The sequence below is a fragment of the Trematomus bernacchii genome, unplaced genomic scaffold (assembly GCF_902827165.1).
Source record: "Trematomus bernacchii unplaced genomic scaffold, fTreBer1.1, whole genome shotgun sequence".
NCBI lineage: Eukaryota > Metazoa > Chordata > Actinopteri > Perciformes > Nototheniidae > Trematomus > Trematomus bernacchii.
The window spans coordinates 3099871-3113985 of record NW_022987828.1 but is presented as its reverse complement, the minus strand read 5'-3'; the positions used below and the strand labels follow the sequence as shown (position 1 = coordinate 3113985).

General features: G+C 44.4%; 1 protein-coding gene across 2 annotated transcripts; it reads right to left on the bottom strand.

Moving 5' to 3' along the window:
• Positions 1 to 1421: 1421 nt before the first annotated feature.
• On the bottom strand, positions 1422 to 12029 carry ism1 (isthmin 1). Of its 2 annotated transcripts, none has more exons than XM_034152640.1 (6): positions 11145 to 12029; positions 5645 to 5863; positions 4439 to 4706; positions 2840 to 2983; positions 2651 to 2740; positions 1422 to 2363 (listed from the first exon to the last, which is right to left on the bottom strand). In XM_034152640.1, the coding sequence occupies exons 1-6, from the start codon at positions 11280 to 11282 to the stop codon at positions 1846 to 1848; spliced, it is 1377 nt and encodes a 458-aa protein (XP_034008531.1). In that variant the 5' UTR covers positions 11283 to 12029; the 3' UTR covers positions 1422 to 1845. The 2 variants fall into 2 exon arrangements, with proteins under 2 accessions (XP_034008531.1, XP_034008532.1); XM_034152641.1 differs by having other exon boundaries at positions 5645 to 5860.
• Positions 12030 to 14115: the final 2086 nt, after the last annotated feature.

Genomic DNA, 14115 nt, shown 5'->3' with positions numbered 1-14115 from the left:
GCTTTAGAATAAAGACGAACACCCTGCTTTGATCTTCATGGCCTGTGCTGCAAACGGTCCGCAAAGATAACCATCCACGTCAGTTACTGTAATCTTAGCCTTGAACTATGCTTTTACTGGAGAGAGGGACTTCAGAAGAGAGCTTTACACACTAAGTGATAGCACGGAGTTTATCTACGTTTTAAAAGAACATATCTGCGTGATTTACAGTGAGGGTTTGAGTGCAGGTTGTTGCTAAAAGGCTGATTTTGAGATAAATGGAACGAAAGATGCGCATGGAGGAATTTTGTATGAATAGGGAAGCGACTAGGCGGTTGCAAGCAGTGCCTCTGAGGTGTGGAACGTGCTGGGGCCTGCTGCGTTATAAAGACAAGCCCTGCACCCGGCCAGCTGTGCCGTACACAAGACTGCAGGAATGAGGGCACCATGAATGGCTTTCTCTGTGTGACAATGACTGCAGCACTCAGCGGAGAGGGAATGGTCAGAGGTCCTTGCTACCGACAGGCAGCAGTGCGCGTGCGCGTGTGTGTGTGTGTGTGTGCGTGTGCGTGTGCGTGTGCGTGTGCGTGTGCGTGTGCGTGTGTGTGTGTGTGTGTGTGTGTGTGTGTGTGTGTGTACATACACTGAAAAAAATTACCCAGGAATGTGAGGATACATGCCAAAGACAAAGAATTTGAGTCGCATTCAAGGGAACATTACCCTCCTCGCCCTCTGAAGAAATATCACAATCCCATCAAAAGACCTGGCCTCAGAGCCACACTGGATGGAACTAATGGAAGTCTTGTGCACTGGCTTAAGCCCGTGGAGGAGTTTTGATCGATGAGATTTTTCATGCAGATGAATTTTCCTTCGACAGCAGGAGAGAAACCCAATAGCAGCTGATTAAACCTTGCCTGGAATAGTGTTAATGTACAAGCTATAAGTGATATTTTCCATGAAGATCATACACGCAGAGATTTGTTTTTCTAGCAACACATTCATTGGGTTTTTCAAATTTATTTATAGATTTATATCTCAAAAAATCTTTCCATACAGTTGAATTTACACATTCTTTACGCTCAATTACGGTTTAATCCTTACTTGAGGTATGACTACTCACATTGATGCCACAGTTTGAGCAAGAGAGGAGTCTCAAGTAAGCATTCAGCCATATGTGAATCGGAAACCACAGTCATATACACCCAACTCAGACACAGCTACAACTTAATAAATACTTTACAAAAATAATGCAGGCTTTTTACAATAAGGATCTGCCTCAGAGACACAAGGGACATGGTGGTAAATGTATGGTTTGAAAAGAATGTGCATGCTAAATAGACTCACAAGTTTACAATGGGAACCTGGATATTGTGGATGACAAACCGGGAGAAAATTAGATAACCCTGTTCTCTGCTACACCCCCCCCCCCCCCCCCCCCACCCAACACATTCCTGAAGGATCTCATTATTCTATTACCACAGGCCTCTCAGATTCACCAAACATAAACAATCTATGGAGACGAACATGGACACAATCTAAACGAACATTCCTGGAATAATAATTTTCCCTTTTTAAGAATACAAACTTGGTTCTCCCTTTATTAACCAGATCTGTGAGAGTTATTATTGGTGACGCAAATACTTTTTTTCAGAGGCATATTTTGTAAAAAAAACTAAAACGAGCAACGTCGTCTGACTGGTTTTGGTGAAGTCAAGAAAAGTTCTTTGTGAGCGAATAAGTGTTCTGACTGTACGATTTTCCTTCCTCTTTGTTCAAAAAAGTCTTGTTCCTCAGAGCCTAAAAGTTCTTGTGTTATTGGATCTAAAACTGTACCATTGAGGTTTAGCTGAACATTTTCGCAGCCGGCTAGAATTCCGTTGCTTCTTCAAACTGTTTGTAGTAGTCGTCGTCCTGAGGGTTGTCGGGACACTTCTGCCCGTTGTTTGGCGGCCTGGCTTGGTTGTAGCGGCTCCAGTCTCCTTTGCAGATGATCCAGGGAAGGATGTCCACCTTGTAATGCAGGTCAGCTGAGAACTCTGTGCTGATGAGGTTGGGACTGCCGGCTCCTTTGCCGCGAGTGATGAGCTTCATGTTGTCGTCGTAGCAACAGTGCTGAGCTGCCAGCGTGGTGGACTCCAGTGTTAGCATGGAGCGGATGCAGTAACGGGCCGTGGGCTTGTAGATCTCCAGCTTCTCTTTTGGCCCGCTGGCATCTTTCCAGCGGAAATCTCGCTGCGTGGGAACATCGTGTACGGCGGCGGTGCTGTACGCCACCTCAGTGGGGTAAGAGCAAGGGCAGCTGGGAAGGTCGTTTGCCACCTTGGTCATGTATTTCTTCAAGAAGTCGCTCTTGCAGTTCATCCATCGCTCGCAACTGTCTGTGTCTGCAAGAAATGAAGACACTATAAATACTCCTTCATAGGCTAAGAAGATGAAACTGTGAGAAGGTGATATATTTAACATAAAGGTGTGTTTTCACTGGGTTGGTTACGAGAAAGAAGAAAAAGAGGGCACAGGCATACTTTGCTCTTCCTGCCCTGCTGCTCATTTTCATCTCTGCCCAGTAAGTGTGTGCAGGAGCGCTACTGCCAGATGGATGAATCAACTTTGATAATGTAAGGACATTTAAGTTACGGAAAGTGTGCTAGGACAAGAGTAGGCAAAATCTTACCAACGCCAAAGAGCTCCGTGGCATTGAACTCATCGGTTCCAGCTAACAGGCTCACTTCAGTAGCTGCTGTCTTGAAGGCATCTTCAATACCTTTTAGAGAGATGAAAACACCATCAAAATGGATCCATAGAAGAAATCAACTTGAGCACTTACAAAATATCCTCCAATATCCAATAATGCGTTCTTTACCTGGGCAGTTGGGCATATCACAAGTTCTTGACTCAGTGGCTGTGCAGGCATAACCACATGACCTGGTTCTCTTCTGGTTGCCGTTCCCACAGGTGACGCTGCAGGCAGTCCAGTCACTCCAGTCCCCCTCTCCGTCCATATAGTCTGGATTCAAGAGAAAGAAAGAGATCTTTAGCTCTGATGCAGGCCACATGCTGAACTTACTCAGGCCTGTTAGCATGCCTCACTAATAATAAGTGGGGGGAGTACATGAAAGGGGAAGTGGGGGAGCTCAAAGTTCTCTTTGACTTCGGCCCTCAAAGCAGATACTACGCAAGCCTACACACACGCAGCAGCACACACGCACTATGCTGTACATGGCATAGGGCACACTATGTGTCTTCAGTCACAAATCCAGTCCACAAATAGACTTTTTCTAAGTATCCTTGACACATTGGCAGCATCATACACCATGCAGTTGCTCTATCTGTGATTCAATGGTTGGAAAATGAGAAGTGAAATGGCAAGAAATCCTCTTTAACTCCAATGATCATTGAGCAGATCACTGTAATGGGTATACATGGAAACAGTTACTTGAGACTCTACGATCACTACCACACGCAAACACACACAACACACACATCTTGAAAGCAGCACTTTATCAATGAGGATAATTAATGTGGGCATGCTGGGATGGAAGTATTTCTGGCCGGGGTCCAAACCTTCCTATACACCCCCCGCTGCCATCTGCCCCTCATTAAGAGCATTTTGTATGAATAAAGGCCAGATAGTCATCTAGCGCTGAGCCCCTCCCACCTACATAGCCTATCCGTCCAATGAGCATGAGGCAGCTGGGACAAAAGTCACAATTTAGAAAAGGTAATAATAACAGTCCCCCAGCCTGGAGATGGGACTGAATTGAATACCAATGGCTTGTGATGGATGACCCTTGCTTGCAGAGTTATGATTATTAGGGTTAAAACCAGGACCAAAATCATGATAAAAATCTCCTGTCCATTGTGTGGTATGATATAAATGATGAATGAGATCTTACCACAGCAATAAGACAGAAACATGGGCTATGGTTAGAAAGGAAAGGATTATAAAATCGCCTCCCTAACCGCTGTAGTGCAAGTGCAAGTTGATAAAATGACATTTTCCAAAGCATACGCATTCCTGTTCGACCATGTTGGTTTGGGCATGCTTCGACACGGGCCTGACGCATACAGTACGACGGTGAGTGTAAATTCTTCCCCAGCAGATTTATCAGTGGGGTTACTTTTGGAGAGTGTTGTGAGGATGGTGTGGCAGCCCTAACGGATCTTCTGGCCCCATTCCTCCTGCTGAACTTTGATGTAGCAAAGGCGTTTAAACTGTGTCACGTAGCTAACTCTGCACCACATCTCATAAAAAAGTGTTAAAGGCTTCAATCAGGGGCTCCCAAAGGCTCGCCTGGGATGACTGCACTTATTATGGTGACAGCATAAATCAGCAAATCTGCAAATTACAGATTCCACATCAGACCAGGGCCATCTGTTCAAATAAGAGCCTATGGACCCGCTAAATATTCTGCCACGTGCATTGCGCACTCATTTCCTTGCACCTTCAAATCATTCTCACCATATTCAGTTTGAGCTTTGCTTCCACCCCCGGCTCCTCCTCTCCTGTCCCAGTCTGCAGGCGGCCTGAGGAAGTTGCTGTCCTCACGGTTGCTCCCGTAGGTGAGATCTTTCTCCTCCGTCTGATGGGTGGTGGAAGAGGAGGAGGGTGAAGAAGAGCGAGGCCACCAGTTTCTCCAGTTTGGAGAAGCCCAGTTTGGTTTGCTCTCCTTACGGAGGCCTTTCTCTGGCTCATGGCCCTCCAGTGCATCCACCACTTCAATGGTCACCTGTGTGAAAGAACAGAAGTAGATTTCAAGTAGATATTAAACACAAAGTCATCAAATAAGTTACTTGTTTTGTTAAAAAAAAAAAAATCAGGAAAAGGCCTTTGAATTCTTGTGAATTGTGTGTCTACATGTATCCAAAGAGTACCTCAAAGTAAATATTTTTGAGAAGGAAATGTTGATACATTTTGGGTCGATCCATTGCCGTGGGGGGACACTTTCAGATACCCCCATGCACAATATTACCCCCCTCCCCCTTTCTGTCCTCACACATGTGCCTCCCAGATGAGGGGGGACCACCACCCCTGCCCCACAGTCACCCTCCCACCTCATGGGCTTTCTCCACCTAAACACAAAGTTCAAAGGGCTACTCAGCCTCCTCCAGACCATGAAAGCCAGATGAATCCCAGGATCAAAGACACCCACCTCCTCCTCCCCCCCATCTCCAACAGCCTCACGCCCTTGCTCAATTGGTTGCTGCGCTCTCTTCCCACATCTTGAGATGTTAATACACTTTGTTCGTGCTCGGATTTAGCAGTGATGCTCTCAGAAATGGAAAGACCCCTCGCTGGATTAGACAGGAGAATGATTTAAACATGGCAGCGGTTAATCGGCCATCTGCACCTCTGAGGGACTTATGGGTACATATTAACATAAGCTGCCGTCTGTCTTCCTGCACATGGGTTAGTAGTAGTGAGGCATTGCTGGTTAGTGTCTGCTTTTCAGCTGTCATTATGATGGACGTGAGACCTCAGTGTAAGCTTCACTACGAGCCAGGAAGTGTGAAAGGGGGAGAAGGAAGGGAGAGAAAAAGGGGGTAGTGATGTGCACCAACTGATTCCCCTCCTTCCTGTTTGCTCTTCCTGTCCTGTGTGGTTGAGTAGCCATGTCTTACGATTAAGTGAAAGCATCAAAGCAGGTGCACAGACACACATGGTCACCTGTATGTTGGGATTCTGGCCATTGATGTCTGCTTTGGAGAGGTCGGGGAAGTTGTGCAGGTCTAGGAGGAAGGCTCCAGGGCTGTCCCGGTGCACGTTGGTGCCCTGTGCCCAGGGGAGGGTGGCAGGCCGGTGGGCCAACCGGTGTTCTGTTCCAGACTTCCGGTCTTCAGGAGCCAGTTTGGCCGAAGAGCTGCTTTTTGCATTTATATTGTTCTGCTAAGGAGAGAAAGGGAGACTGTATTAATACATTAAAGGTCACCTATTGTGCAAAATCCACTTTTTCATGTCTTTTATACATCAACATGTGTCCCCTCTTTTAAAGAGATTCTGAAAGTTTCAGGAAAAAAGATTAGCTCACTTTTTGTCCTGATCCTTTTATATAAAAACCTGTCTGAAAAAGAGCTGATCAGATTTTGGCCACTTTATGATGTCATAACGTTTTATTGGCTTGTGTAACCATTAGCCAATAACCAACCAAGGTAACACCCCCCCCCCCCACCTTATCACCTGAATCTCCTCCTAGACCGCCATTGTGTTTTTTTAACCAAATATCTCGCAGAGGGGCAGACAGAGAATCAGCACTTATGAAACAGGGCTGAAACAGAGGGGATTATGGGATGTACAATGCATGATCTGTTTGGTATTTCGAGGCCAAACACTTCAGAGACAAGTTTTGTATATATCTGAGACCTATAATAAAGTCATGAAAAACATTATAATAGGGGACCTTTAATGTTTGTGCAATCAAAATATATGAGTATTTATAGAAAATACTTGTGTGGGAATGTTTAGAGTAGGGAGCCTGTCACTTGGCATCTACAGAGGCATCACCCTCAGCTACTTTAGAGGGATGTTGACAGAGGTTCATGTATCGATGACCTCTGTCATATATCCTGTGGGCAGTGGACTCTGGAGCCCAGAAATAAGGAGCCACTGAAACAGTGGAACAAGCATCACTGAGTCTGTCTGCTTCCACCAAAATACAAAGTGTCTAGAGCCTGCATTCAGAGCCAACGTCACAATTAGACTGTATATTTTTCCTTTTTTAACTGAGAGAGATTGCTCCAGCTTTACGGTAGTTATATGATGTGGACATTTATAGCATGTCCTGGTGCTGCCTGGGAGAGAAAAGCATGCAAGACTGATGGGTTTCCTGCACTGTGGCCAAACAGAGAAACCTAAGCAAACATTACAAATTAATTACATCTGCCTTCTCGACGACAGAAAAACATTTGGTCTTGTGACAAGGGGGTTGTAAATTCATCCCCAAAGGACAGTTGAGGACATATGGCCCCTGTCAGGTATGCACTGAAGGAACAATTATTCCTCAATTGGACAGACGGCCATAAGTAGTCGGCAATCATCCGTTCTCGAGTGGCAGAAAATAAGATCAAAGAAAGCCATCAATCATGTTTCCTTGTTTTCTTTTTTTCACGTCCCATTTCTTCCTCCTTAGTGTTTTTGTGGCTGGGCTGAGGCCTGAGAATATGGCAGCAGTGCTGTAGTGTTGCGGTGGCCAGTCACAGACAAAGTGTCAGCTCAGCCACATTGTGGTGGGCATAAAAGCCCCCAGTGGAGCTGTTTGTGTCCAGCCAAGGTGCACTCTGGGACAATATAGATGCTGTAAATGGAGCCGCACAGCAAGGGAGGAAGGATTATAAATGTACAACTAACTTTTATTCAACCGCAGAGGGATCAGCGGCTGTACAGAAAGTCTTGTGGCATTGTGACTTTTTGGTGATTCTAGATTCACAGATGCATTTCTACAAATGTAAAGACGTTCACATCATATATCTTAATGTGCGCTACTGTCATAATTACAATGATTATACCATTGCTCATAACTCTCAGGAAGATATGCACTTTGTATGTAGCCACCAAATAAAAAACAGAGAGAGTTTTAGATAAGATGATGAGAACTTCTTTTTTTTAAATCATAACATTTAAAGATAATGATTCTGAAATGGCATATCCCAATAAAAACCACAAGTGTCTTTTCCATAACCAAACGATTATGGCTGAATGCTCGGTATAGAAAGACATTCCTACTAAATAGTTATTGCATCCGATATTGACCATTTAAGTGAACATCACAGGACCCTCTCTGGTTCTATCACAAGTACTCAGGCTTTGAGATGCCCACGTGATAACCCCGTCTTTCAAGTTCCCAGCCTTCAGAAGTCACTCAGTCACTGTAACAGAGCTCCACTGAGGGATCAGACTGTGAGTGTCAGACAACACTCACAGGTTCAATCACAATGTAAATGCATCCGCACAATTGTAAAGACACCAAACAGGTGTGGTTGATTTCCTTTTGGTGGATCATATTTTGGATATCAGCTGCAGACCACACAAGTTGCTCTTCATGTTTAATGATGCTGATAATAGAACAGGGATTTCACAGCCACTGACGAAGGACAATTTCCTTTGTTTTCCCAAAAGTCGTTGTTGAGTGAAGATTTGCTACGTTCTGCATGAGTTGGTTTATGAAAAGGAAGCAGATGCCACCACAAATGTGTCAGAATACACAAAGTGTTGTGACTTGAAACCCAGTCGTAGTGTTTGCAGGTATATTAATCCCTCATAATCCGGTGGAATCCTGTCTGGATCTTCTGTTGTCATATTATGTTGTTTTACACATTAGGCGGATTTTAAATCCTGACACAAATTTGGTTTGTTTAAAGTCAGATTTGTAAGCATTCTGATAAATCCCAGAGCAACACTTAAGGTGATTCTTCGCTGAGTGCTTGTAAACACATTGTTTATCAGTTTATGGGCAAATATTAGTAGTTTAACACTAATACGGTTTTATTTCTGATTCTTCTTGCAGAAGGGAGTGTAAGAATTCTTAATATGAGAGGATTGCTATTAGGTGTTTTATACAAAAATACGGAATAAGAAGTGATACAAGTTCTAAATATAGTCCTTAAGTAAAATCCTGTTGATAAAAGCCTTGAGTGAAATTCCTAATAGGAACATTGGTAGATTGAATAGCTGAAAACGGTCATAATTAAGACAGAAAGGGGGAAATCTAAGCACAAACATGACATTTCAGTGTCCTAATAACTGATTTTTGTTCTGTCTCAATCAGTTTTTCAGAAATAAGATTCAGGACAATTAGCATAGTTGGAAATGATAGAAAGACTGAACAACATAGGAATTAGTCATCGGACAGGAATGGCCGTTGTGTATCAGTTGTGTAAATTCCTGATAATGTCAACATAAACACCTCTCTGTCTTTTCCAAGTGAATCTCAGCAGAGCCTTTTAACACAACGTAATGATACGGCCCGGACTCAAACAGTGCACAGGAGTTACCCATATTAATGTGAAAAAATCAGCAGAGTTGCCCTTTGATGGCGGGCTGCTCTACAGTCCCTATCACTCAACTGAGATCTCCCTCAACGAGGAACGTGCTTTAATTTGGAGATCAAAAGTGACACACCATTCCTCAGTTCATCTGGGGCCTCCCAGGATGTCACCCCCCACTCTCAAAAGCCATGAATGAACACTTGCACACACAAGCCACCCCCTCTCCCTTCCTCACAGTATCTCCTCTTCTTTTCCCGCTTCCCCTTTTTTCACTTTGTGAGGGCTGCTTAAAGGGGCATGACTCCATTTTCAATTGGGAGCAACTCAGGGGTCCTTCCCCCAGGGAGGCTGGCAGGAAATGAAGGCAGTGCACATTGTGCCAGATGCTTTTCAACACTACACTCATCTAGGTGGAAGAGAAAACGATCCTTCCTCTGTCACACGACTCACTCTGGGATTACGTACGTGTTTATGTACTGAATCAAACTGAGATGGCACATGCCAGAGAGGAGCTCAGATTTAAATACTTATACAAAAGAAGAAAATACGCTCAAAAGCAGCTTAAGATACAAAAATACTGTTTTGTTAAATATATAATTACACCCCCATTGTGGATGAAACTGCCTTCCTGGGTCAGTGATGATGATGATGTGCCGTGGACCAAATCATTTCCTGTCCCCACTACAGGTGCATGGAGCCGCATCCTGTCATTTGTGTTTTTGTGAATGGCATTTTAAATATGACACCTTGGAATGACAATACACCCCCTGGCCCGTGACAAGCCCGGCTGAAAGATGACATCATCGTCTTCAGTGGCAGACCAGTGAAGCATATCTGCACAAAGTCGGAGCATTCATTAGCAAAATTTAAAAAAACACATTCAGCTTTCCTCAACATGGGGCATGTGTTGCAGTGTTGGGCCCTTTTATCACAAGCCAGAATCTCTTTGTAAATGTAAACGAGTGACAAATGGGAAAGTGGGAAAGTATGTGTTGCACCAATTCCCCAGGAGAAACTCTCCTCATCCTGTGACAAATATTCCACAAATTCCTGGAATATTTCTTCAGCTTTGCATGCCCTAATATCCAACAGAACACAGGCTTGCTGTTGCATATAGGCAGGCAGGTCTACAGTGATAGTGAAGATAAGAGAAATTACCCTCATCATCCTCTGTTAAAGTCAAAATTATTTCCATTCATTTCCACCAGCCCTAAAATAAAGAATTTATGAAGGGCATAAATACCCATTTATCACCGGGACTTGACGAAAGTATTTCAGTAGCATGCTAAATATACATCAAAGGCAGCTGAGGGATGCTTAACACGCTCTAAAAAAGCCTGTTGATCCCAGACCTGACTTAACCCTCGAGTCAGGATTTGAGGCTCTGCTGGAGTCTGTGCTTTAAGCTGATGTTTAAAATGGCCAGTTAAACTGTTAAACCTGTCTTAAGTGGTGTCATGCTGACAAATGTGTCCCTTGTGAAATGTTGTTGTGGCACGCTCTAAACTGGACCACAACCCAACAACGTCCCATTAAAAGCTGTATTTTGCCTAAACTAAATCAAGTAAAAAATATGTTACTTTATTTATATATATCATTCTATTTCATAGCTTTTCCTTTACATTGGGCATTAATATCTGATCTGCATATTTGGCTGTGTCAATATATGTTAGTATAGTGCAGGCTCAAAGGAAACAAACAGGACTTAAGTTAAGGCTTGATCTGGATCAGGGCAGAAGTCAGTCTGATGGCAGACTCTCCTCCAGTGGGGCATATTGGATGGGCACCCTGAGGGGTTCAGCTCTGACCTCAGCAACTGAAAGCTTGGATGACAGTGATGAGCCCATGATGACAGACAAGTGCCTGCAGCTAGCATTTAACCCACAACTAAAGTGAGGTGCGTTTGGAGCAGGGGGCTGATCTCTGACCCTGCCTCATCTCCCATCCCTCTGCTGGCTCCCTGCCATTCCCGGGGGACACCCTAGGGAGACCGCAATCGTATGTAGGCTATGTCAACAAGAGACTCACATAGTTCCCGGGGAATGGAGGCTATAGTTTACCTGGGCTCCAATGAGCATTTATCAAACCCATCTGTGACCCAATGAGCCCCCTTAGATATCCTCTTTTGTATCAAAATCCCCTAAAGAAATCTTCCATCTAAGCACTACACCATCAGTTTTCCTCACCTCTGTAAGTGCTGTGTCCTGATCCAGGCTCAGAGTCTCGTTTCCCTGTGGCAGCGGGCTGCTCCTCAGTACCGTGATGTGCAAGGTGAGGAGAAGTAGTCCCAGGAGGAGCAGCAGTTCCGCCGCCAGACGCACCATCCTTTTGACGCGGCCGCTCTTAGGAGCCTGCGGTGTGGCCGGAGCTCCCACTCCGCCTCCTCCCGGTGCAGAGACCCCAATCTCCGGATCCGCCGGGGACGAGGAGCCGCAACACCACTTCGGAGCCACTTCGGGAATCAGAATTGCAAAATTGAAGGGAAAAGGTTCGGAGGAGGGGGCAGTCGAATACTTCTGGAAGTAGTATAATGAAGACTAATTTGGATCCAGTTGGATTTTAAACTTGTCTTGAATCAAGATTGATCTTCTTTTACTGATTGTTCCTATACTTTCATCTAAATATAAGGTATTGCACTGATATGCCAGGAGTACTGCAGGGCTGGTCCTGCGCGCAGCACTAACACGTTCCCCTCTTGTTTCTCCCTCGTCAGATCTCCAAAGCTCAGGAAACTTGCAGCCCAGTTGCCCCGTGGTGTCCCCGCCACATTCTCAGCCTCACACTTCACTTTTCCTCACTTCCTCTCCAGCCACTTTGCGCATTTCTTGATGTGTCCTCATTGTGCGCTGTCCTATGTTATTCGACGACACTACCTTTGGAGAAAAGAGTGCAGGTAGTTAAATATATCTTCCCAGTTAGGTGGAGTTCTGTCCTCTTCAAAAACAGCATTCATCCATTATGCTGCGGATGGAGCCAACCTAAATGAAGACACGGGCTGGCGTGCGTCTCTAACGAGTCCTGTTGGAGGAAAAAAGTCAAACCATAGCAAACTACGGCTTACTAAAACACACGCTGTTGTTGATGTGCGCTCTTGAGGTGGTTTTATACTATACGCCCCTGTGCAGGCGCCCTCCCCCTGGTTAACTCTTTCGCCCCTCTCCTCCCCAAAGGGTTGTCCGGCCAGGTTTAACACCATATTCTTGTTTGGAAACATCCAAAAGTCACATAAAGCTTATTTTCCAGCATACAGATGTGATTACTATAAATCATTCATAGTCATAGGACCAAGCTGATAAGGATTTATGTTTAAAATCTACAAAATATCTTGGCAGAGTCTACAGAATAAGAACTAGAATTATAATTAGTCCCACAATGGGGAAATTAACATTGTTACAGCAAAAGTGCAGAGCAAAGAGGAAACATTAATACATAGGCATGCATGAAATATTCATGATAGCAATTACACAAATTACAATTTACAAAAAGTACAAATCCAGATGGACAAAACTTCCTCGTGTTATTGGGGGACATTTCAATACGCATTCAATCACGTATATTTATAGTGATTACGTTATCCAAACACACTTGTTTTCTATAACAAAAAAAGCCTCTACACAGGCACATGAGACATCCTAAAGTATCCTTGGTGGTCCCCGGAGGCGCACTGGGCACACAGGCGCGTCACAGCGCGGAGGAAGAGACCCGGAGGCGCGTGACAGGAGGTCTGCCTCTCCTGTGGACATGTGTGCTGCAGCAGCCTCGTCCCAGGCTTTGATTAAAACGCTCATACGGAAGGTGCTGTAACACTTCGCTTAAGCGAGACAAATGGTGCGTAATGTGATTAGCCCTTGTGAGACTTTTTATTGTCCGCTTCAAAGGACAGGTCGCTGTGTCAAATTATGCACCAAGCGGGGATGCTGCTGCTCCAGCATGGGTGACAGTTCACTGAGCCCCGGAGGCACGGGGGAGACCGCGGTGCATCTAATGTCGTTTGTCACCTTTGAAGTCGAGACATTCAGTTTGGGCACGAGTGGAACAATAATGTTACTGACGATGACGAACACGATCTCATTACTGTTATGGATTGTTTGACAGTGTGGTAACAGCTTTCATAAAACCATTTAAACGTATATACTGTATTGTTTTTGTTTCCTTTCTATGCAGGCATTATCCTTGATGGTGGTGCCAAATGGCGCGTAACGCACAGCTCAAGACAGTGGAACAGCAGAGCCAAAACGTCCCCCAAATTACACTACTGTTACATATTAACATGAAAAAAACAAGTAGGCCTACACTTAAACATGATTGAACTTATTATTAAATAATACTGTTTTAAATGTATTGAATACAAGCATAAATATCGACAAAGGGTCATCATATATTTGTTTTACAGCTCTGGTTGTCATGAGTCTTAAGGGGTGATTCTGAGACTTTTGGTAAACTCATGCCCAGAACTGACTTCAGTTTGTTATATCTCCAATGTACATCTGATGCCCATGTGTGCACAGTGAGTACATCTGGTCTGAGTGGCAGCTAACTTATTATCCTTAAGAATGCCAGTGGAGTAACTGGCAGCAGATAATGATGTGCAGAAATGAGCAATGCAACATCTTTGATCACTGATATCACCCAAATATCATATGTCATCCAGTACCGTATTCCCATACATCACAAATAAACTGAACTATGTCACAAATATCTGATAAGATCAAACATCTGAATACATCTAAAGAAAATGCACTTAATTTTCATCTACATTAATGAAACACACCACCCCGGCCCACTTCATTATGCTCAAGTGGTTCCCAGTATACAGCTTTACTGCAGTCTTACTCATAGTCCAGCATAGCTGCCTAAACCATGTAAATCTGCTCTTTGTCTGCTTCACTTCAAAAATCCCTTTCCAGAATAGAAAAATCTCTTGTCTAAATGGAAAACAGAGAGCTGAGAGAATGGCTTGCCTGCTTTGGACACAGTGGTGGACATCAAAGGCGTAGCAGAGGATCCCCCTTCAGAATAGCAGCTACATGCCATTCCAATAAGTGCAGTGTATTTGGATCTGCAGTTCAAAAGGGGCTGGTGCAGGCAGGTCTCTGGGGCCCTGCCACCAGTAGTCAGGCTGCACAGATGTTTCGAATGCCAGAGCAGACCATTTGC